The sequence below is a fragment of the Anser anser genome (assembly GCF_964211835.1).
Source record: "Anser anser genome assembly, chromosome: 11".
In the NCBI taxonomy this organism is placed as follows: domain Eukaryota; kingdom Metazoa; phylum Chordata; class Aves; order Anseriformes; family Anatidae; genus Anser; species Anser anser.
In genome coordinates, this window is record NC_139732.1 from 6,553,791 (window position 1) to 6,579,767 (window position 25,977).

Here is a 25,977-nt window from a genome sequence, read left to right on the forward strand (position 1 = left end):
ATCGAGATGTTGCTAAGCAGGGTCGCGAAGGCTTCGGGGGCGCACCCGAGCACGGGGGGTGCCGGCCGGCGGCCGGAGCACTTCGCACCCCGGCGGCCCGGAGCCGGGGCGCTGCGCGGGGCTGCGCGGGGAGCGGAGCGCCCCGTGCCTGGCTGCAAGTGAAACGCGCCCCGGCTGCTGCTGCTCCTTTTTTTTTTTTTCTTTCTTTCTTTCTTTCTTTCCTTCCTTTTTTTTTTTTTTTTTTTTTTGGAGCCTCCAAAAGGCTCTCTCGCCCCTTTCATGTGCCGCCGCGGCCCAATGGGAAGGCGGAGGCTGCCTGCAAGTGGTCTAATCTCAATGAGGTGTCAATCATGTTCCCCGGTGGGTGAAGTAAGGTCTTTTGTAACCGCCTCTGTCTTTGGGAAAGAGAGGAGAGAGGAGGAAGAGCGGAGCGGAGAGGGGACGCCGGACCGGGCTGCAGGAGGGGAGCTGAAATTCGCTCTTGCTTTAGCAGGGAGAAGTGGAGCGCATGGATTTTTAAGCACGCTGGGATTTTATACGTCTACAAAAATAACAACAACAACAGAACCTGACCCTACTGAAAGCAATCAAATGAATCGTAATTGCAGATCAATGCAGAGAAATGGGGAAACTTCACTCGAAACATGGTTAGTTCCTTTCACTTGCTACTTCCTCAGCCCTTTCCCCTTATTCGGATTTTACTTGTGTGTTGTTGCCGTGATTTTATACTGGTGTCTAACGATCTTCCTTTATTATTTTCCCCACACACTTTCCTCTGGATCTGCCTAGCTGCCGTTTGTAAACCCAGAGAAAGTCCGGAAGGTAGGGATGGCTCCTTCCAGCCAGTAACTTTGAACGCCTTTGAAACCCCCGGGCCGAGCGGCTGCCCCCGGCCCCCTGCCCTCTCCCCTCAACTTTCCCCCGCTCCGGTCCCGCTCCGGTCCCCGCTGGCCGCGGGGCTGGCTGGGGGCCGGGCGGGCTGTGCGGGCGGCTCAGCGGCGGCATTGTCTCCTCTTTTCTAGGTGATAGTTTTGCGGTGAACGCCTCTCTGGCTCGCAAAGGGCTGGAGGACTGGATGGTGAAGCAGAAATACTCCGGGGGCAGCGGCAGCAGCAGCGGAGGCAGCAGCTCGGGACTCCAAGGCTGCCAGCACAGGGCTGTTTGCAGGCTCTCCAGCGGCAGGGTATGTCAGCTCCCTAGCTGCGCCCCCTCCTTTCTTCTTTCTGAAACAGGGGAAACCAAAAGCTCTTTCTCCATCCCTCTCTCCCTCCCTCCCCAGGGCCGGTTGTGCAAAGGAAGCGTTTTCTTTGCCCTAATGCTGCTCCAAGGGGCTGCCCGTGGGTGGTATCCATCTGTCCTTTGGTGAAGTTGGGAGCTGCAGAGCAAACTTGGTGCTGGTACAAAAGCCGGCGGAGTAAAGGAGGACCTGTCCTCTAGTGTCTGAGCAGCACGATTAGAACAAAACCTTTCGCAAACAGGAACGAATGAAGAACTGCTGGAAAGAGCCCAGCACCCTGTCAGTGTGCGCAGGCTTGTGAACCCTGATTGGTGCACAAGTTTGTCTCTGGCATTTTGGCAGAGGAATTCAGGAAAAGAGAAGTCCCCGAAGAGCATGTTGTTATTTATTTGCTCTTTGCTGTTAATGTGGGGCTGACTTTCTCCATAAGAGTTACCGCACATGTCACTTGTTCTGGCTGTTACCACACACTAGTCATTTTCCACCCTTTCTCTTTCCTCCACTTCTCCCATGTAAAGCTGGGCTGGAAGAAATGTTTAAGCTGAGTTATTGTTGTTTTTCTTTTAAAAGTTGTGTGTTTCAGCAAATGGCATGGTGAGAGATAAACAAAGGCGGTTGTTCTCAGATATGTTTATCAAAGTGTTTTAGGGTGTGATCCAGAGCTTATTGATGTTTACTGAAAGACTCCCCATGACTTTCATGAGCTTTCATGATCAAGCACTGAAAGTTGCATCAGTGGAAAAGTAACCTGAGAGATGGGGAGATTGGAATCTGTGCTTCTCATCAAGGAATGTGTCTATGAGAGCACAAGAAGAGCAGGGTCACCAAACCTCCACCAGGTTCTTTGCTTTGTTAGCCACCAGCTTTATTGTCAGAAGCCTGGATTCCTTGCCTCTCAGGAAAAAGGAAAAATTAACTTGCAAGGTAGAGAAGAGATGAGACATGCTTCATTTTAGGTGGGGTCTTGAATTGCATGGAAGATGTGTAGAATGGAAAAAGCTGATGGCGACTCTTTAGGTTCCATGAGTACTCTATGTAGAGGAGGTTAAATTATTTGTGAGTCACTGAAAATAAGGTGAAGGGGCTAGGATATTGATGTAAGTGTTGGTAAATGATGAGCATAATCACTTCGCTACATGTTTACTGTACAGGTATCTTTGGTTTTAGTGATATTATTGTATTTTACTTGGAGACAATGTGTCAAAGGACAGATGTTCACATTAATAATGGTATCTGTATGGTACAGATGCAAAGAGTAAAAATGTGCTTTTAATTAGCTTTCATTATATCCATTTTTGTAAGTTAAGCTTTTCAGATGCATGTTCTACTGTTTGTGTAGATATTTTCTAGGAAAGAAAGTTCAACTCACCAAATTGAATGTAGGTTTAAAATACAAGAATTAAAGGTCAAAATCACTGACTTCAGCTTTATGAGATTTACAAAACAAACAGAACTGTTATCAAGAATACTTTGCTATTCACAAAACTTCAGTTCCACGAGGTCTGCTCAGCTGGAATGTAGAACAGAGTATTTCTCACCTTAATAAAGGTGTGCTCATGATAGGTCAGCAATTAGCAAGCCACTAACTAAAAATTAACTGATTCTTTTTACTACATTATAAAACTGTAAATAGGTTCAAGTATGTTTAAAAGTTCTGTTCCCATACGGCTTTTTACTGTCATCCTGATAGAGCTGTTTCAGAAGGTTAGAAAATATGGGCAATTTATTGCTTAATATATTTGGTTGCATCTGCACACATATATGGCCTGCTGATTGATTTAGTTGAATTGTCATTCTATCACAGGCACGCTATGACAGCTACATTAAAGTTCCTTTAAAATATGAACTTTTGGTAATATGGAAGGATGCATTTCTAATCCTACATTGGAAACAGATGTGCCATATGTACAGTTTTTGACAAGGATTATGGAGTCACAGCTATTGACTCCATAAATGAGACTACACAACTGTTTCTCTTCTAAGATCTCTTTGATCTCTTATATAATTATACCAAGGTTCAAAGTGGATTGTAGCCTAACCTCTTGCTTCTTCATTCACCTCAAGATGTAGAAAGGCTAGTCTCTTCTCTTAATGGTCAATGACGTGGGATTGTGTGGGACAGTTGTGTGTTCCCCCAGTAACCAACCAATGGCTCTTCTTACTGCTTCAAAACTCTTCTTAAAATGTTCAATTATCTTACAGGGTGTTGTTAAATGGTACAGTTCTATTGTCACAATTGGGAAATTTGGGTTCTCATATTTTTTTTTTTCCGAAATACGTCTTAATTGTTCCTTTTGTGATTCACAGCAGAAAGAATTAAATCAGACGTTGATGAAAATATTTGCATCCACAGAAACATCAAGTTTAAACAAACAAACAAAAAACTAGAAATATTTTTCCTCTTGATCCTTAACCAGACTTCTGTTGATGGTGCTTTCATCAGTATGTTTCACTTATTTGGTGAAATTCGGTGTGATGTCAAAGTACTTCTGATGGCAGAAGAAAACACTCAGTTGCTTTAGTTGTCTGAAACTTAGAGGATTTCGATCATTTGGATTGGAAGTTGAATGTGGTAGTGAAATTTGACATATGTTGCTCTGAATAAGCTAAAAATTCTGTGTAGGTTGGAGTTGAAAGGCTGTTTCTCTCAAGAAGAGAGACACTGAATTGTTTTGCTTAAATTAGTTATCCAGGGGAGATGACACTGGAGTACGGGGCATTAATGTAGCCTTTTACAAGAGGATTAAAGACAAATGTAGGAAAGCAATAAAATTTAATTTGTGTTCCTTTCTAGACTGACTAAATTTACATAGATGACTCCCATTAACAGCTGTGGAGGGCAAGTCTGTGTCAGGTCAGTCAAGGAGCATGTGACACTAGCAGGGTTCCATCATACAGCACCCGTATTATCTTCTTGAACTGAAGTGTTGAGATTTTTTGGTTGAAGCAAACTTTTCTCAGCTGATGCATTTTCCCCCATCCCAATTAATCGGGAGAAAACAGATTAGTGTCTAGCTATTGCCAAATACATCAGTCATCTGAGGAGGATCTCGTAGTAAATCATTGGGTGAAGGCATCAAGCAAGGGAAGGGGAGTGTTTTTGAAATAGGTACTTCTGGTGTGTAAACAGCTTTCTGTTCTGGGCTAAGAGCTCTGATCTCATTAAACCATTGCCTCCCGCCCAGCAGGGGCAGCTCTGTTCTAAATGTTTTAATTACTGAGGAGGCTGAGGGCTGGGCCGCACCCTTCCCCTTCTCCATCATGTAGAATTAAAGAAAAAAGGAATTCTGTTGCATCTATGAAAAGTATGAGGTCCAGAGTCATATTCTATTTTCAAAGCTAATTGAAACCACTGGGGTTGTAAATCTGTTAGAGCAAGTGAATACACTTCTTTTGCTGCTTTATAAATGAGTTAACTTGTACCCTGAGAATAGGAGAGGTTTCCTGACACTGTGGATTATTCTGTATAGTTCTGAAGCTGAAATGTATTCAGCATGTTTACTTTTGGAAACCATTTCTAGAGATCAACGTTGTTTGCAAATATACATGTATTTATTTAACTGAGAAGTAGTTCTGTGCTAAAGGGGGAATATTAAATATGACATTGCTTAGTTCAATTTACTTTTATCTTCAAAGACATAAGAAATTTTGCTAGTTTCTTGGTTGTGTGTCTCATTGAGATCAGTGTTTGGGATTGGAAAAAATCTGATTTTTAATTAAATTTCAAACCAGCTGATATTGAGCCAAGTTGGAAGTAATCATTTAGGGTAAAATAGGAAAGTCTTTAGTTTACAACTTCAGCTGGAAGGGCTAGTGCTAGTGATCCTCATGTTCTAACCTAATTGATATTAGAATTGAGTATCTGGTCTGGGATTAATACAGTAGGATATGCTGAGGCACATTGCTGCTTCTGATGTGGGGTTTGTTCTCCATTTGTTCTGCGCCTGTAACTGCCAGTGACATTAATGGGCATTCCTTGCATGGTTGAGAGGGGACTACGCCAGTGTCAACTTCACCACTCCTCCTGCATGGTCTTTCATGAATTAAAAAAAAAAAAAAAAGCCCTTTCCAATTCCCCACTGCTAAATAGCACGTGTCTGTGTATGTAAAAATACATAGCCTTATGAGAGACACAGCTGGATAGGGTATTCATCCAAAGTGAAAATAATAAAGAGACTTCTTTAGTGGCCTGTGTATGTGATGCCTTAAAGGTTACTGAAATGGAGGACTTAATTGTAGCGCTACTTCAGGGTCATTTCATGGGTAGAATGACATTTGAAGGACTCTCTTCTTGCTGACAGAGTAACAAGATCAATTAAAAATTTTCTTGGGTGCTATCTTGTGTGATGGCTTGAAGTAGTCTTTTAAACTGAATTGCTTTAAAGTACATTAATGTTAGTATTATAGGGATAACTATTTGTGTTGACTTGGAGGACTGAAAGAAACAAAAGACTCAGCAGTGTTGTATATTCATGTGACTGAAAAAATATTTTTATATATAAAATATTATGTGTATGGTGTTTAAAATAAAATTGCCAAACTTGATGTTGGAAGAGAGAAAGGAAAAATCTTATTTTGTGTTGAAATTTGGTGCCAACAAAACCAGATAATTTAAGTAGTAGTGCACGTAGTCTATCTTGACAGCTTTGGTTTGGGAAAATTGTAATATGAATATTAACAATCAAAGAGTCTCTGAACATATTAGTGCCATGGTGATGAGATTAGTGAATTGGCCAATACTGTAGCAGAAAGCTGGATTCCAAGGGAATTATCCTTGAATGATACCAGTTGGTGCAATTAAAAGCCACAATTCAGTTGCCATATGGAAAGTGTTAGACATCCTTACATGGTTTCAAAGCTATGTGCCGGAGGTTAAATTGACATATGAAGAAAAGCATAAATTAAATATTTTGTGTTATGAAATTAAAAGTTGACTTTGCTTGAGCCATATGGAGGAGGTGGATGGAAGGCAGTCTGTATTTCATCAGGGCTTGCTTTATAGGTATTTCAGATTTAACGTGGCACACTTTTAATTTAGGATGTTGATTGGAAAGCTGAATGGCCCATGAAGTTTCTGCAAATAGTCTCATTAAAACAACTTTTTTGATCTCTAACAACTCTTTCTCCCACCCTCTCTAAAATGGTGTTATGTAGACTGGTGCTTGCAAGAAGGAAGCTTATTCTGCCTAATAGCTGGGTGAAGTCCTCATTTAAGTGATAAGAGAAAGCTATGTCTCTTGGGCTACTGAAAGTCCCTCCTGGCTTAGCAAAACCTTAAATCTTTTGGATGAGAAGGCCTTGGTTATGGAGTATGTTTTCTTCTGTAAATTAGGATGAAAAGTAACAACGGTATGTTATATTTTTAAATGACTTAAATGCAAGTAATTTAGTCCAGACTTTACACTAAAACTTTGCTTATAACAAGAATGGGAAATTTGTAGCACGATTGTTGACACATGGGAATGTTCTTTATAGCAGCATTCATTAACAGAAGGTTTTTCTGTCGGTTTTGTGAGATCTGTAATAAGACCCAGGAGGAGCTCAGTAAGTGGATATTTGTAGGCACCCTTCAGAAGGAGATCTTAGTTGACTTTTATGGTTTCTTTTGAATTTGGTTAGGAACAGAGGAAAGAGAAGTCTCTTGAGTGTTGAAACTTTGTGAGAGTTAGTTTTTTTTCTGAAGTTGGGGATATAATTGTTTGGTGGTGATATTTAAATCTAAATGGAATATTGCTTCCCCTGATTCAGATGTTGGCCTTTATAGAAATCCTTGTGGACGGATTTTGCCTCATGAATGTCAGCATCAAAACAAGGTTCAAGAGTAAATGGTAGCTGTCGACATATACAAAATACTTGGAGTATTTCTCGGTAACTGAACCCCTCTTCCAGTTTAAATATACTAGTTACTTCGAGTAGTCAGACAGGAATTTTCAGACTGTGATATCTATAAATATCTCTTATGGAAAATGAGGTATAGTTTTAGTTCAAAAAAATTAATGTGAAGAAATGGTCAAATAGACTTTCCCTGTGAATTTATTTAGTCATATCTGCCAACGTTGGCAGCAAAACTAAGCTTGTATTTACTCCTGCAGAGTAAGTACAGCTATGGGAGATTGAGTTGGACTGTATTCCATTCAAGAATTATTAACCAAGTTCCAAATGCAAAATCTTCATTGTGTCTGATTTCTGAGCCAGGAAAGCATGTTTGTATTGGAATATCTCATGACATTTGTCTTGCAGTGGTGGAATGCCAGTGGTGTTAGCTGTGGTGAAAGGGCTGTGCTGGCATGGACACTTCTACTACTGCGCAACTTAAGAGAGAAGAGAAATGACTTGTATAGATTCAACTCTAGCTGTCTTGGTCTCTCTGCAAGGCATATGGCCATACGATGTGTTTGCCGTTTGTAAACTTCTTGTTTTATTTTTATCACAGCTATATGGCATATACTTTGTCCCATAATTCACAGAATAGAAATGATATTTCTGAATCTGTGAGATCCTTTTTTATGTTCCTTCCTGTGTGATCCTTCACACTGTCCTGTATAGTTAGCATCTTGCAAGTAGACTGTCATGTAACCATAAGTCCACTGATTAATAAGGACAGGCCCTTTGGCTTTTAATGGTATTTCACATTCAGATAGGCCTATATCTGCGGCTAAGTGTCTAGCCCTGACACCTACATGTGTGCTTCTTACGTGACCTGATGTGCCTGTCATATGTGAGAAATAACTGTTTTAGTCATAGAGAATCTAATTGTTTGGGGAAATGAATGATGCAGTGTCGTCTTGGGAGGTCCTGTGACAGCTGTGAAGTTGAGTACCACTGATCTTGTTCGAGTGGTGTGGCCTATTGTGTATCATAGGGCAATAAACGATCCTATTGTTTTAGGCTATTAAATCCTTTCGCTCCTCTGAAGACCATACTGTGGCTAGGGGAGACCGAAATGCTATCTGTGCCCAAGAGCTCCCCAGTGCTCAGGAAGAGGCTAGTAGAAATGCACGTAAAAGATCCTACCAGACTAGCCACTGGGCAGGGATAAGGGAACACCTCCTCTTCCCTGATTCAGACGAAGGTCCCTTCCAAGTGAACATGTAAAAAAGAGTTGCTTCTTAGATTAATCTGAAGCTCCTGATTAATAAAACATCTTAATTAAGACTCATCAGGCAAGTAGCTTTTCCGCTTTTTCTCAGAGCTCCGATAGTTTGATATTCATTAACATCTCTTCTCAGTCTGAAAATTCAGTGGAACTCTGAAACTCATCTATTTGATAGCGAAAGGATGTCCTGCTAATTCCTTCAAAAGTGCAATCTACCAGTCTCATTTTTGTTTGTAATGGAATTTGGATTTAATGTAGGCTCAGTGTCACTGGTCCCTTATATCATTTCCAGTGAGAATCCCCTGAGAATGTGAGAAACTCCCTTAAAATGTGGGAGGAGTTCAGTTATGTTTTAAGAAAAATTTGTAGTAGGAAGATCTAAATGTGCACAGATTTTTTTTCAGCCGTGTATCCATGGGCCTCAGACTAACAAAATCCAGTGATGTATGTAACTTCAGCTCAGAGGTGGATTGGCATGTGGTCAGAACAGTCTGTGCACTGTCCATCCAAAGAAATACTTTGTGTTTTGTGATTAGGGTGGAATTTAATGCATTTGGGGGCATTACTGTGGCAGCTTTAAATGGATTAAGCATATTGAGGTTCCTATTAAAGTATAACATTGTGATTCAAGATCTGTGAAAGAAAATCATGCATGGGTGTTTGATCTTGGGGTGCAGCCACACATGCTGTGAGGCATAAAATAAGGGGATAGACTCAGTAGGGAAGTGACAGAACAAAGTACTGTCTTGCAGGAGAAATGGGATTTGGGAGCAGCCTTGAATCTTTTGATCCATACTCTGTTGCAAATGATGAGTGGTACAGAGGTGATAGATTTGTCTTGGGGGAGGAAGGAGAATGGTGGATAGTGTGTCACATTGCCCTCGGAGATAGTTTTCTGTCTGATTCCCCAAAGATTTTATAGCGATAGATAAGGACTAAGCTGCTTCCTGTTGTCCTATCTTAAAAATCTTTTATAATTCCAGGAAGGTTAGTTTCAAGAGAGGTGAAAGGAAAAAAAAAAAAAGGTATTAGCTGTAAAGCTAAGTCATATGTATTAAGTGGATATACAGAACAAATGCCTGTTTTGGGGAGCAGGAATCTTCTCTGAGCATAGAGTGCCCCAGCCTTGAGCTTGCAGAATAACAAGCAGTCTCTGTATTGCATAAGATGCTGTGGTTAAGCCTGTATCAGTGTTTCAGTAATAAACCACTCTCTTTTTGAAACAATAAATAATAATTTTGCTTGTGAACTTTCCAAGTCTGTCTCTGTTCACATAGCGTACGTGTGTATAAACTACAGACACTCATTCCCCTATAAAGAGAGAACATCATAGTCTAGCAAACAGAATATCTGTCATTCCAGCTGAGCAAGGTCTAAGGCAATAACCCAAAATATCCTGGAAGAAATTCTAAAAAGCATTGAAGAAATCAATCGTCTGATCCTAGAGGAAGGTCTTTGATGTAATCCTGGTAAGTTTATACTGGGAGCCTGCCTATTTCTTTATGGTCAGCCCTAGACTTTCTATATGAAAAGTGGATCAAATAATTTTATATGCTTCTGCTTTAAAGAAAGATGGTTGATAGTTTTCTAAAGCATACACACTGTTTAAATGTAGATTGTGGCTTTTAGCCGAAGCCCAGGTGGGGAGGAAAGGCTTTTCAAAACAAGTACTTACAGAAAAAATAAATAATACTTTGATATTTTCCCATGGAAAAACTGTGCCTCATTTATCCATCCTGAATATTTAATTTTATTTTGAGGATAAACTTCACAGGTTATCTCAGTTAAAGCAATTTTTATTTAGGCAAAGCTTATGTGCGAGGTCTTGTTCCTGATGTGGATACATATGTAAAAGGAGTTTTTCAGAATACCATAAATAAATTACTTTTAAAGGTATATTTTTAACTAACTCACTGCAGTTGGGTAACCCTGTTTAGATCATCTTGAAAACTTCTACAATATTTCTTTAGGCACTTACATTTTGATATGAAGGCCCTGCTGTAATAGAGAGGAAATTTCTTATTGCTTTCAGTGGTTTTATATCGTGTTCTTTGCCAAACCAATGGAAGAGCAGGGAAGGTTCAAGTGGTGCGACTGATAATGTCTTTCTGTAGAAGCTACGTTGCTAGTGGAATGGCAGTGTGTTTTCCCCTGCAGATGCAGTTTAGCCGGTCATTTTATGATAGGTTCGCAAGTGGTTTTCATAGTTGCATTGCTACTTAAATTCTTATTTGTAATTAGCAATGTAATTTTGCAGATAAGTTTAGAAAGCATGTTTTGAGAAAAGCAGTGCTGTGCAAATAGCCTAATACCCATTAAAACAGTACATTTTTATTGTATGAAGGCATTCTTTATCTAATTAGGTTGGCTTGTTACAGTATTGCACCACAGCTTCATTTTTTTTTTTTTTTCTTTTAAATCGGAGGCTGTTTCTAACAATTTGTGACTGGTAGGAAGCACACCAAATCCTTAATTCAGGACTAATGTATAGCAATGAGAGCTATCATACAGGGCTTTTCTTTGAAAGACAGTTGTTCTTGGATTAAAGCATGGTGACATATAACAAGAGGGGAAGTGTGCAAAAAAACCCCACTGTGGTATTTGGGAAGGAAATACTGTACTCATTTATACTACATAGATTTCAGCTTGGTAATTGGCCTTAATGTGGCATTCTTTTCCAGATGTGCTGCTTTAACTGGTTGTTGTTGGTTGGGTGGTTGTTGTTTTTTTGATGTAATTAGAAGAAAAAAAAAAAGCGATGAAATCGATGTTTTTTGAGAACTGTGTGAGGAAAGTCAAAAGTAAGGCAAGCTGAAGTCGCTCTGTGTCCTTGAACGTCTGCAGGAGGGGAGGACTAGAGGGACTAATCCAGGAGAGACTGGACAGTGCTGTTTAAAGGCAAAACATACCTCTGCTAAAACAACTTCTCTTTAATCTGTGGCCACCTCTGATTTTCCTCGTTCTGGAAAAACTGGAATTGAAGGCCTTCACTGAGAAGCCCCATAGATTTGCCAATAAATCGATAACAGGCAACAGGTAATGTCTTGTGGAAGTAACAAAAAGACTGAGGTATTAGCTCTGCTGAGTAATCTGCCTGTCCTCATGTGTGTTTCAGATGGCAATGCCAACCATCCTGGTCAGCAAGAAAAGAAATAAAATAAACACACAAAAGAGGAGAATTGTAGCACCACTGGGGAAAAACAGGACAGCTCATCGTTACACAAGAAAAATGCGAATGTTGTGCATCTAGAGGTATGTTTTAAGTTAGGAAAGAGTCCTGCCCTGCTGGACGGTCAGAGCCTCTCCTAGTATCAGCAGGAGCCATATCCAAAGACAGGGCGAGGCTTCCTCCTTCCACGCTCCAAACAGACATGTGATTTGGTCCTTTTGGTCCTTCAAAATATGCTGTTATCATGTATCAGCTTCAATATCAAGTGGCGTCAGGAATGGTACAGAAGCCCTTTTGTGAGAGGCCGGCTGGTCTGAGAGACGGGCTGGGCCTAGGATGCGGCCTTATGGTGCTTTGGCACCACTTGCCGAGGCCAGCGGGCTGACAGCACTGGGTGGAGGGAAGTGACTCCACTGAAAAAGTTGTCGGCTGATGTTTAGTCCCATCCCCCTGTAAATGAGGGGGAAATATGGTGTGTGTTACCAGGATTATCCACCAGCAGCCAAGAACCTTTCTTCTCATAACAACTGTGGTGTGTTCTGTGCCATACCCCAGTGTGCGCTGAGCTGTCATGTAGGTTTGCACGGCGTGGGTTTGGAGTATCCTTTCTTGTGGGGTGAAGCCTTCTTTCTCTACTAGTGCCTCTTTATCCACATAAAGTACTGTTTCTTTCTCCCATTGACCAGGTTCTGTTTACAGAGGGGTCACACAAAATTCACATGCCTTTAGGAACCGCCTGGCAGCAAGTCTGACAGCGGGTGAAATGGTACAGGTTTCGCCACGCAGCCGTTTGGCTGTGTGCAATTGACAGGACTGATTTTTGGAGCAAGTGATCTTTGTGGAATATAAAGGGTTACGTTGTTGAAGTTACACAGGCGCCAATCCACTGGCACACCACAGGTGATCTCGGAGCGAATGTTGTTTAAAGCGCCTGTCCCACGGTTTCACAAATGTGCTCTGACCAGAGGATGTTTTTCTAACTTCAAAGGGCTTCTCAGGCTGGCTCAGTGCCTCACAGGCTGAGTCCACAATTCCTCTCTGCTCGTGATGTGTTCTAACCATGTGTGATTTTTTTGGTATGTGATGTTTTCTTAAAGCGGCATTGACCTGTGTTCAAATGAAACTTGCTCTTAAGTTTGTAAACACAAACTTGTCGTGTGGGCAGTTTTCATCTTAACCTGATGTGTGGGGTTTTTTTTGTGTGTGTATTTTTTAAAGAACAAGAATAGACATCAAAAGGGGAGTAATTTATAGGAAAAGAAAAAGCAAGAAATAAACTTGCAGCAGTCTTTTGAGTTGCACCATCCAGAGGCTTTTCTCTGAAGCTCATGTTGTGGGACCTTTGCTGGCTGTAAGGAGAAGTGCTTGTTTCCACCTTGGCAGCACCAGTGCTGGAGTAGGGTACGTGCTCTGAAATGTGCCTCTGAGAAGGGGCATGCAAATGGGGGGGGAAAGCAAGGCATAATGGAGTAGAACGTGGAAAGTACCAGCGACCTCTTACGTGTGGTTTTTTTTAGCAATGTTATATTAAAATAAATGTTTAGGAATGTGTCTATGCTTCTAAATATTAAAGGTTTCTTTTTCTTCTATAGTACTTTGTAGATGGTTTTCAAGGGGATTATTTTCAGATTAATGTAAAAATATGCTTTTTTAATGTTGAGAAGTAGAAGTGACTGAGTTTTTACTGGCCAAATTATTTTACTATTGAAGTCCATTAACCCTGAGAGCAGGATTAGGCCCCAAAATATTTCCTGAGGTGCATTGTGCTGTGTTAGCTATGGTTGTGAAGTTCTCATGTTCCACTAAGATCCATTGATGGACATCTTTTTTTTCAACATTTTTGCTTTCATTAAGGTGAGAAAAGCGGGCTAGTTGGAGGTTTCAAAGTCACCAATTTTTAGTTTACTGCTATTACCACTGTGAATGTCTATGAGTTTAAAAAACAAGCAAAAAAAAATTAAAATACCTTACAGGTAAGACCATGATAATTCCTGCATGCTGAGTGATAGAAAAGGATTATCTGTCATGGGAATAAAACCTCATACTGTGAGTGGCATTCTGTGAGCAATATATCTCAGCTGTGCAATGAAGTTTCCTCCTGAGTAATGGTACCACAACCTAGCACTTAATAATTAATCCAGACTTCAGATGCAGCTTGATCCCAAAGTTATCATCTAGACAAGGTTCTGGAGAAGTCAGTGATCTCTAGGACCTAAAACCACAACCTGTGCTGCCGTACCAATCCATGGCTATCAACACGAACCATCCCACCACATTTATTTTGGCTAGTTTTAAAGCAGGTGGCCAAGATGAATTCCTAGTTTCAAAGTCACAGCTGCTGCTTTGAAATTGTGTAAGAAGGGCTTTGGTTTCTTAACACAAAATAACTGAGCTGCTGTTTGGTATTAGAGCATCATTATTCTGGGAAATGCACTCTTCATTTTAAAAATATCTTCTGCATGGAAGTTGAAGGTTTATACCTCATGATTGTAAGTGTGAAGAGCTGAAAAGGTTCCTTGTTTGACTGACGATTGTAAATATTTAATAGTTCCTCAGTGATTTGAGTCAATGGAATCTGACAGTAGTATTAAAAATTAATAGCAATATTAGAAACAGAGTTAATACAAGAATGTCTTGTTGGTATTAAATCATTTCGGGGGGGATTTTTTGGGGTAACTGACTTCAGATTTCTTCAGATTTTTTCCCTTTTAAGTGGTTTTCTTTGTGGCAGTCAGCCTAAAAATATTGTCTTTATCATTAAATCAATTAAAATGACCAAATGGACTTTATGCAATCACGCTAATAATACTGCGATTAACTAGAAGGAAATGTTCCATTACAAATCCCTATTTCCTGTCCTTATAAAATTTCATTTTAAAGTGAGCTTTCTTGGGTGACTTTTTCAGTAGCGTCAGCAACAGTGTCAGCAGAATGGTGAATTCTTGTTGCTGGAAGTATAAAGAGAATTCATGAAGGAGTTTGTGTTAAGCATAGTTTTCTTTTCTTTTTTTTTCTCCTTCTTTTAAAAAAAGGATTTTATTCACTGGGTTTTTTTCTTCTTTTGTATTCCTTGCCACCTTATGATATTATAATGTTTTTACCTACTTTCAAAATTCCATAGATATATATTTATAAAAACTATATGTCATGTAAGCCTTTTTCTAGTGTAAGAGAAAGTACATTTTATGCAAGGCACACAGCATGGGGTTTTCTGGGCCTTCAATCTCATATGATCCTGTGTCACAATAAATATAACAAACAGGAATGAGCAAAGAGCAATCCTCTTGGGCTGGGTGAAAATATGCTCTTAAAAAAGACAAGGGAGGGTTGGGTAGAGGAGATGTAAGACCTGTGTACCTGAACAAAGCAAGCAGGCAGAGAATGGAACATTTCTTCAGCTTTTGTATGCAGGCTTGTTAAAGGACACAAAGGGGAAAATTAGGGTTCATTTGGTAACGGGATGTGGTCAAACAAATGAATCTAGAATTCGTGTACAGAAGATGTAACAGAATCTTTGACCTAGTTAAGGGGAAGGGGTGAGAATGGGTATAAAGGGGTATCTGGGAATTTCTAACTGAAAAGGCCCTTAATCCTTTTTGCTTCCATCACAAACTATTAAAATACTATTTGTTTGTATTTTTCTCTTTTGATAATAATTACTAGCAGGTCCCTTGTCCATTAGAGGCTACATGTTCTACTAGAGCATTTCTTAGATTTATCCATTAACAAGTGGTGTTGGCCCATATTGTGTATATATAAGTACATATGGCAGAAATATCCCTACCAAGTTGAAGTTTTCAGCAGTCCAGACACAAGCATACCATGCAGTCCTTGTGTCTCTGTTAACAGGGCGTGCTTTTGTTAACTGGGCTGATGAGTGTAGCCACTTGGGTCTCTTACTTGGTGGTAGGGATTTTAATGGATAGGATGTTGGTCCTGTTGTGTTTAAAGAGATAGGATAACAGGGTAAGTACAGCTTTCTTAAGCACTCTGAATCACGAAGTAGGTAGGCTTTGAAGTCATCTGAGCTTAGAAGACTGGTCTGTGCGCCTGGATGTGAAGCTGGGAGGTGTTTGTGATGTGGGTGGTCAGAGATGGATAACCATTGCTGTGGTGCTACCTGGTGTCTCAAGTTCTGAATTATGGCTTTAGAAGGGGATACAGGAGCTGTGTATTCCTGTCTAGACCCTAACATTAGCTGTATATCCTTTCCCAAATCACTCAGATGTAAATCTTCTCAGAGATACAAGATAGCTAAGCACGTACTGCTCGTTTAGTCATTTATCTTCTCTGAAACTACCTGTTCTAGCCCCTTTCTCCCACCTCCCCACCAGGGAATTTGGGGTAGGTTTTATCCTTTTACCTAACTAGTTTGTTGAGATAGACCAAAAAAAAAAAAAACAAACAAACAAAAAAAAACATTTCAAGCTCATGAAGAGCTTCAATGCCAACTGTAATTGATCTTTTATGCTGTTCGTTGCTATGCTGTTGTGAATAAGCCAGGTATTTGCTGCATACTCTCCTGAGCAAAGTGCTCTTTGTATTTAAAAAAATATATATGTTAAATTTTCCTTTGGGGTCTATACAATTCCTCTTTGTTGGGGGGGCATGCAATTTTTCTTCTTTTGTTCTACGGTAATTTCCCTGACCTTATTTTGGCAAGGGGCCTTTCTGAATTGTCCAACTCTCAACAGAACCCAGTGGCCCAAGATATCTAATTTTAAAAAGGCTGAATTAACCAAAGCAGTTTTAAAATATGGAGGAAAAAGATGGCTGTCTTCTCACTCATGTGAGTGAGGGTTTGGATAGGGTTAGAAGGTGGCGGAAGGGATGTGCCTTTAATGTATGAGCTGAATCTTCACTGCTTGTGGAGGCCCCCTGTCCAAGGACATGTGCATTCAAGAGGTGATGGCTGTAGACTATCTGCTTATTGCTGTACCTCACTTTTAGTAACGCATATAGATTCTGTGCAAGATCAGTTGGAATGTAGGGATAGAGCTTATGGCTAGCATGTGTATAAACCATAACAGGTAAATAATATAGAAAGCAATACTTTTACTAATGTTACTAGATGACACGGACTACATAGACATAACTGAAGGGAGAAGGAAAACGCACGTTAAAGATTTGACTGAAGGTCAGCTCAGATTGATCTTCAGTCCAGCTAGACTTGAGGCTTTGCAGGGAGATGAGTTTTTCTTCTCTTGGTGTTCACTTGAATAATGAAATTACCCTCTCTTGAAAAATTATTCTTCGGAACAGCAGAGTTTGTACATGAGTGAAATGCATGTCAAAATGTTTACAGTGAACTGAAGTGGAGTGGTGAGTCAAAGCAGTAGCCTTTTGTTTGCACTGGCTTTGTAATGGAGAGCCTTATAATGAGGGTGAACTATGCCTCCGATTCTGCTGGGCCTTTGTACTGCTTGGAGCACAAAGTGGAGCAGGTTTACAGGTTAATTAACACCTCTTCCCTCCTCCTTGTGGTGCTGGCAGTGATGTATCACCCACGGTTATGTTTGGAAACAGTGGCCGGTGGTTTGTGCTGAATACTCCCAAGCCTTTTAGTTGCTGCCACTGAAGTATCTGCTGAGAATGCCATTTGCTCTCCTAGCCAACGGAGCACACGAGATGTAGGGTGTTGGTGTCCGGTTGGCAGTGAGCACACCCCGCAGCCAGGTGTTGGCAACCAGGCACATCTATGCCAGCAGCTCCCCCTCCTTATCAACATGAAGAAAATCCAGATGAATTCTGCCCATCTAAAGGGGACTTAATGGCACCTTAGAACCCATTATTTTCTATCTAATGACGACTTTTCTGAACACTGACTTGTAAGATTTTTCTTAATCTAGTGGTTCTGTGGTTTGGAGAGTTTGGCCAATCTGGCTGGAGTCATTGTACATTAGTTTGTGCGTTAGATTTGAGCATTTGTTTTTTTCCCTGTCCCTCTGAAATCTTAGAGTTCTTTGCCACCTATTGCTGACAGATCACACGGTCACAGCAGTTGCCCTGTGTGTCTCTTTCCCTCCCAGTTCCTCAGGTCTCAATGCTGTGTGTGTTAGAGACTTCTCTTCTAACAGTTATTGCCATTGCCTTAGCTTGATTTAAATACTATGTTGTTCAGAAACTAAACCCTTAGAGGAGAAGCAAAGCCACATGCTGGTCTGACTAGCAGGGTGCACACTTGGGACGTTGCTGGGACATAAGTAATCCTTTTTGCATCTTGCACTGGCTAGCACACCACAGCATTGGAGGCAAGTGTGCAGCATGCATACTGCCCAAATGTGCCATACCTGTTGTATGCCTTGATAACAAAATATTTGCATAGCATTTTTTTTGGGGGGGGGGGGGGGCGGGCATAGGAAATTTCTCCTCAGATCTTCTACTTCCTTACTTGCCTATTTGTGATTAGAGGTCCAGTGGAGCGTGGCCCAGCTCCTTATGAAGGAGCAGAACCATTTTAAGGAGAGGACAGTACAGCAACAGTATTTGTTGCCTTCCTTGCAGCAGCAGGGAAATTGAAGGGAGCTGTGATTCTGTGAATCAGAGTCATCTCACAGGCAGCTGGGGCAGTGCAGCTCTCAGCTGCTGCCTCACTTGCAGTGGAGAGTGGGATCATAATATGGTGCAATATGCCCAAGCAGAAAAGCAGTAAATTCATCCTCAGGAGTTGCTTTATGTTGTCTAGAAATGGAGAATTCCCCTGTAAGGAGAATGTACTGCTTTATATCCAACTTCCCCATTCCAATGCTTCAGCAGCATATTTATCTTCAGCAGTTTCATGCTGTGAATAGAGGAAGGCCAAGAAACATGGATAAAGGACTTCCTTTACAGCCAATGATACGTGCAGTATGGTATCCCATAAAGTTAACGGGGATTAAGGTGAATGACCATCTGAGCAAAGGAGGCATCCCACCAGGAAATATGTCTGTTTCTGCGTAACAACTAAAGCAATACTATCTACAGACTTTGAATCAAAGGCTTGCGCAGCTAAACAAAGCTAATACCAAAAGATGTACTATTAAACTCATTTCCTGTGCATGGAGCAAATATTGTAGGAGTTTGGAAATGCATTTTCTAGCCATTGTTAAGAGAAGAGTTGGGGGGTGAGCTATAAAATTCTGATCTAGATTCAGACTTTCTCCATATTTGTGGTTTTGTTTTGAGTCTGTCTCTAGTTAGCAGGGATATAAATGTTAAAATTCACCCATGTGGCTTTAGAGCTGTGCTGTGTTCATAATAAGTCTTGCTTTTTCAATGAATCTTTATTTTAGAAAATATTTCTTTCTACTGGGGTCAGATCCTTTCTTTTACTGGACAAACCATGAGTACCCTGGCAGAGAAGGATAGCTTAACTATCCTAGTACAGCTGCAAATGTCAAGTGCTAATTGTTTATGAAAAATAATGTTTGTCATAAATTATCTCAAAGTGAAAATGCAAAGCATTATGCTCTTAACAGGGAAGAAAGGAAGTAAATATCCCATCATGTTCTCTTCTTAGGGAAGCGTTTATTTGTTAGCTGATGCTTCAGCTTCAATTGCTTGTTACATTTCATTGCTTGTGCAGTTGAAGTTAATTGATGGGAAAAGGTTTAAACAGTGAATAGCCTTGGTTAGCCTTGGTTTTAGGAAGATGAACTTTCTCACCTAAAGATGAACACTAAGAATTAAGTGTTGGACTGAGCTGAAGTTGTTTGTTTGTTTGTTTTTACTTTGAGCCTAAATGCAGTTGGAAGAACAACTCTCATTTTGGGTAACAGCTATCTGTTCAGCTAGGTCTGACTGGGCAGTATGTGGGAGGTTAGGGCTCTAAATTTGAATTTTTGTCTCAAGACATAAAATCATAGAATATCCCAAGTTGGAAGGGACCCATAAGGATCATCAAGTCCAACTCCTAGCACCGCACAGGTCCACCCAAAAGTTTAGACCATGTGACTAAGTGCACAGTCCAGTCTCTTCTTAAATTCAGACAGGCTTGGTGCAGTGACTACTTCACTGGGGAGCCTGTTCCAGTGTGCAACCACCCTCTCGGTGAAGAACCTCTTCCTGATGTCCAGCCTAAACTTCCCCTGCCTCAGCTTGACACCATTCCCGCGGGTCCTATCACTGGTGATAATGGAGAATAGGTCCCCTGCCCCTCCACTCCCCCTTGCGAGGAAGTGGTAGACTGCGATGAGGTCTCCCCTCAGCCTCCTCTTCTCCAGGCTGAACAGGCCAAGTGACCTCAGGTGCTCCTCATATGTCTTCCCCTCTAGGCCCTTCACCATCTTCGTCGCCCTCCTCTGGACACTCTCCAACAGTTTAATATCCTTTTTGTACTGTGGTGCCCAGAACTGCACACAGCACTCGAGGTGAGGCCGCACCAGTGCAGAGTAGAGTGGGACAATCACTTCCCTTGACCGACTAGCAATGCCGTGCTTGATGCACCCCAGGATACGGTTGGCCCTCCTGGCCGCCAGGGCACAGTGCTGGCTCATATTCAACTTGCTGTCAACCACAACCCCCAGATCCCTCTCTGCAGGGCTGCTCTCCAGCGTCTCGTCGCCCAGTCTGTACGTATAGCCAGGGTTGCCCCGTCCCAGGTGCAGGACCCGGCACTTGCATTTGTTAAACTTCGTGTGGTTGGTGATCGCCCAGCTCTCCAATCTGTCCAGACATGATAACTTATGAATGGCAGTGAGAAACAATTGCCCAAATGTGAACAGAACAAGTAAGTTAGGCAGCGAACAGGCTTTCTCCTGGGCTGTGACCCATTGTATCTGCAGCCTGGTGTGTAGCACGTGCGGACTGGCTTCACTCTGAGCAAAGGCTGATAATGTGAACGAACGTGTGTGATGGGCCCGAGATGATGGCGAGCAAGCCCATCAGACTCTGCATGGTGTCTGTTTTCAGAAGGGATTTTGGTTCTGACTTGTTTAGAGTTAGGCTCTGGCAGTCATAATTGTGTGGCAAAGAATATACCAAAATGGGTGTACAGGCATGTTCACATGCTTGGCACTTTGTCATAAATTTAATCTATTTACATATTTCCTGTACCACTGTACAAACAAGCCAGTGGGCAGAGTCCTGAAACCATTTTCTCAGGCAAAGTTCCAGTTGATACAAAAGAGGTCAGAATTTAAAATAATCGCTTATTTAGAAGAATTTGAATGTGACCTTTAGAGAAACACTCTTTCCTTTTGCTGATTTTCTGAACCACTTGTTAGGGCATTATTGAAAAATCGGTAGGAAATTTCAATAAGTTTAAGCTATGACCCCAGCTGAATTGTCACTTGCTGCTCCTTTTGCAGCATTGCAGGGGAAATCACTTCTCCAGAAACTTGTAGAAAGCTACGGTATTGTTCATCTTCCCTGTTTCTCATTCCTTGTTGACTTTGCAAGTGTTCCTTTGTTAGACCTGTTAAATCTGTGGGTAAAACTGTGTGTGGTGAACATGTGTGTTTCAGCTTAATGCTGAGGCCAAACCAAGTGCGGTAATGTTTTGCATGAACATAGAGATCTCATCGTACAAGCAGTATGTAACGTACAGTTCTCTGCCACCAGAATATTATTTTGTTCCCAGAGAAAGATATTGAAAAAATACTGCGCAAACTTGACAAAATCAATTGAGGAGCAAAGGACAATTGTATTAAGAAGGCTGAAAGAGCAAATTATTTCCTTCTTGTGTACATATAGAAAATGAAAAGAAGAGCTCTTGTTATAGAACCAAAGACTGAAAGTGCTTTTATTTATCAGCAGTTCGTACTTACTGACACCGGCATATATTGTGATGCAGAGTGTTTGTGCAGCAGCTATTCTGGAATACCCATTCCAGTCCATTTCCATATGTAAGCATGCCAGCAGATAGTAATGAAGCAATGATCAAATGTAGTCTATATCATTTGAGGCTTTAAAAATGTTATTTGGAGTAAAGGAGTAGGATTAGAAATAGCAACAGGAAGAACATGATAAATAAAAAAGCTTGGATGTAAAGACATGGCAATGAAGGTCTGTTTGAGCATGGAATAATTCTTCTTGGAAATTGGTACAGATTTCATTTTCTCTAAGAACTGTCAAAACTGCACCATTTATATGTAATTCTCAAGTATGTGATAGAAAAGGGTCTTCAAGATTGTGTCCATTGAACTGTCATTCTTCTAATGAAAACAGAATAGTCAAGTGCATCTAGATCACTAAAAATAAGATTTGAGATTTTTTTTTTCTCCCCTTTAGCGACCATCTTGTGTGTGATACCAGTCAACATAGAAGTGCTGTTACTTTAGGCATGGCTTTGGCAGATTATGCTGACAGCAGTAACTCGGAGCTCTGCCCTTTATAAAGATTAATGATCCTTGAAATAATAAATATATTGGAAATGCCAAGCCTAGAAGTAATTTTCAATTCATAAATAGAATTGTTTGTGTAACAGCAGACATTTTCCCCCAATATTCCCTATAACAGAGCAGAAATAAAATACCAGAGCAGAGGTGCTATTGGAGAGAAAAGATCACTTCATGAGCAATATATGTGTTGGGAAGGGCAGGAAGAGGGTGATGACAAGACATTTTGCAATATCACATTTGGTTATGGCTTATAGGGGGTGTTGCAAAGAGCTCGTGGCTGTTAACACATCTGAGCATTGTTGACTTTTATTCTGGTTACTGTCATTCAGTATGCAGAAAAATGTTCAGCAGACACAGGGGCCAGAAGCTAGTCTTTTGTGGGTGGGCATTGTTTTTGGGCAGAACCAGTAACTTATTTTTAAATTTGTTACAGTATAGGCCTAGCAGTAAATTAATCATGACATTAAGAGGGAATGTATGTACAGACATTACTTCAGAGTTGTCATAAATTCTGCGCTTGCCATATTTTAATTTCCAAGACTTTTGAATCTGACAAGGTGCTATAGATGTAGTTATTAAACTCTGCAGCAATATTTTTATTGGGTAGGACATTGCTTGATGATGTAGCTGTGAAAGCCAAATTCAGAGACTAGCAAAAGGTTCTTTATCCACGTGTTTAGGAGGAAAAATATTATTTTGTAACACTCACTTGTTACTGAAATACTTGTTTTAAATTTACCTCCTCTTTCCTGAATGAATGAATGTACATATACCCACATATATATGCATGTGTATATGTATATACAGACAAAAATAAATAAGAATGAGATACATAGGCTTACTAGTTTGTTAAATTATCTGACAGCTTTCTTGTAGTGTATTGCTGACCTCCATAGGACTGCTTGTACAAGGGAAAGAGGAATTGCAGCCTCTCTCAAAAGAGAGTTGTGACAATATAAGGTCTGTCACTGGGGCATTGATAACATGCAGGTGGAAACACCACTTGGGGAATAGTGGAGTCTGATTCTCACTCCTGTGGCTCAGCAGACATGTTTTTGTAGAGCGACCTGAGGACATCCTGCCCTTTCTCAGCTTTGAGTACTTTTGAGAAAAAACACTGGATAAGATATACACAAAACCCTCTTCACAAGTTTGCATAGCGTACTTCTTTCAGTGCATAAATTAATTCAGTCTAGTCTTAGCCTTTAATCTCACATAAATTAGATTAAATATTGCTGAAAAAAGTGTCTGGTTCCCTGCTTTTCTAAGAAGTTTCCTTTATATGCACTAGAAGGGGAAGCCATGTGTTGTACCAAAATGTGTTGCTAATTATTTGGTTTCTCTTGGGGACTGTTTTATTTGGGTGGGGGCTGCCTTTCCCTTTAAACATATAGGACAGTCAGATGCCAGAGGAACCTTAAAATAGGTTGTCTGCACTGAGGGTGTGGGAATATCAGGCAAAACATGTAATGGCAAAGTGCTGGCAGAGTTAAAAACCCATCTTGACCCCCCTCATCTGGGTAGCAAATCTGTGCCTGCTGAGAGTGGAGATGGCTGAGCATCAAGTACCTTGAAGGCTGGTATAGGAGTTTGGTTACAGATCTTGGGTAGGTGTTTTCTGGGTAAGCGAAGGCTGTGACCACATCAACAAGCGGCTGCTCTGTGGAGTACTGTATGCATTCCCTTATACCCCGTGGTAAATTCAAGGTAATGCGAAGCAGCTTATGCCTTTATTTACCCCAAGGGAGGGTGTTGACATGAGCTGTTACCATGGAATGCCTGCCAGGTAGCCATACTCTCAGATCTTGTAATGGTTAGAAACTAGCCCAAAGCACTTTGCTTGGGTTCATCCAGTAAAATTTCCTAGCTGTTAGTTGTTTGCTATATAAGCCATGATAGCAGAGCTATATCGGATGGCAGAGTCCTACAGTTCCTTGCTTATAGCTTGGAACAAAGTCTGAGTTTTGTATCAAGTTTAATTTGATGTAATAATAACTTATATAGTGTAAACATGCCAGGTCTATATTCCATTGCTGGAATTAATCAGGAAAAAGTCATGTATGTAGAATTCTGCTCTTCATCTTTATTTTAAAAACACACACTAATTCCTGGTTTGTGTTTAATAGCACTGGTAAGTGAAGTTCTTCACCACAGAACAGGTGCAAGGCACCGTCCTGGCCTGCCAGCATGCCTCGGTCATGGCTTGTAGAGCCAGAGCTTGGCCTGTCTGATGAAACTGCCAGTTGTGTTGCAGACACCTACTTAACAGAAACTGGAAGTGAAATCGCTATTTCATTTAATATTGGCCACCTATTGGATAATAACTTTCAGTCACTGTAAGACTGGGCTGGATTTGAAACAGCAGCCCATTGCATTGAAAGGCTCTGTTTCCCTCTCTGATCTGCTGAGCCAGCTGGTTCTCCAGAAGCATTTGGAAAAATGTGAGTGGAGGGTAAGAACATGAAATTTCCCTGTCTTTTTAAACGTGTTTGTCTGTGTCTCATTCTCACATGCACCGTTTAAGCCAAGACATTTCAGTCCTCAGTTCTTTGATGCCATTTGGCTTCAATTTCCATATGTGAAATGCTTGGAAACTAGAGATGACTCAGAAGGAGTTGAAACCCTTGTCCTGCAAGACTCTTTGTGAAGCAGGCAAACGATTTCCTTTGTACGAAGCAAGTGTGTGCTCTGAGCCCCTGATCCAGCTTGGTTCCTCTCCCCTCTCTCGACACACAAGGCTCAGGAGGTTTCTGCCAAGAGTTGTACTTGCACTTAAGGTGCAAGTCCCTGAATTGTCCCTGATAAGAAGTAGCCATTATTGAAGTCTTGTGGCTTTGACTGTGAAGGCTTTCAAGTTGTTTTTTTTTTTGTGTGTGTGAAGACTGCTGATCCATTTATAGTTGTTATATAAAAATGCGAGTCAGGGTTTATCTTTTCCTTTTAGATGTATGGCACTAGCTCTGGAATAGCTTCCAAGTTTACAAAAAGAGTCTGTGGTTTAGACCTCTCTGATAAACATTTTTTTGTTGCTGTTGCGAAGTTGGATCAGACTTTTGTTGTCATAATGGTTGGTGCACTTGGCAGCTTGCATTTTAAATAATTAGGAGATAAAATTGGACTGTGTTTGAAATTCAGTATGTCTGGTATTTTCTTGCTTTACTTGGTTATGTTTTTAATCCCCCTTTTAACTTTGAAGACTAATGTAAGACAGTTAAGAACTGAGGGCTGGTAAATTTTTTTTGTCATTTTTGAAACCTAGATCCAAGCCAGCTTCTCTTCAATATTTCCGCCTCATCCTCCCAGGACGCTTAGAGATAGATCAATGTCTTTATCAAAAGAAGTACGCCTTTTGTGATGGTAACACTGTAACATTAAATATTCATTCTAATCTGCAGTTGAGACAATTATATTGTTCCCGATAAATTTTACTTTGGATTATGAAGTTTTAAAAATATGCCACTTCGTAAATTTCAATCTACTATAAGGGAGTTTACGGCTCTGATGCATCAGAATTGAGATAGTTTTGCAACACTTGAGGAAAATCTTCAGTATTCTTCACATGGAGCAAAGTGATCAACTTAGAGGCAGGCATTGGTGGGTGTTTTTTTCTTCTTTTTGCTGAACACAATGCTATAGGTATGGTGGGAGAGGAAGTGCAGCAAAACAACAGGCTAAACTGAGAAACATTCATCCCATTTAAGGAACCTTTGCTGTGTGAAATGTATATGTTAAAAATATTATTTTTTGAATTCAGTTACACTGAGGAAAAGTTCCTGATACATGGTATTGTTCTGCACCTATTGAGAGCAATTAGTTCCAGTCCTGGTCTAGAAGTGGATGAATTATAACAACAGAAGTAATTTCTGTATTATCAGAATCAAATTCTGGGAAAAAAAAAAAAGCGAACTGGTCTTGTTAACTATAATTTGGCAATATACCCTGAATTCACAGAACGGAAGCATGGAAACACACAACCTTGCCCTCACGTGATCTGAATTTGTTTGGAGGATAAATTGACTACTCCATTTGCTTTCTTTTGAAGGCTCTACATTCACTTTATTATCATTACAGTTGATTCTATGTAGAGGCTGGGCTTCCAAGTTTTTTCCTCTGGGCAGCTTGTGGTGGGAGACCAAGATGCACAGGCAACTGGTAA

General features: G+C 40.7%; 1 protein-coding gene across 5 annotated transcripts in view; it reads left to right on the forward strand.

Moving 5' to 3' along the window:
* Positions 1–25,977, forward strand: part of NKD1 (NKD inhibitor of WNT signaling pathway 1) — a 293,721-nt gene that overhangs the window by 180,229 nt on the left and 87,515 nt on the right. For 2 of the 5 annotated variants that reach the window (XM_083794852.1, XM_083794853.1), the window contains 4 exons: positions 491–647; positions 790–822; positions 1,023–1,183; positions 25,893–25,973. In XM_083794852.1, the coding sequence (XP_083650978.1) occupies positions 623–647; positions 790–822; positions 1,023–1,183; positions 25,893–25,973 (300 nt within the window). In that variant the 5' untranslated portion in view covers positions 491–622. The other 3 variants (XM_083794854.1, XM_083794856.1, XM_083794855.1) reach the window with 3 other exon arrangements.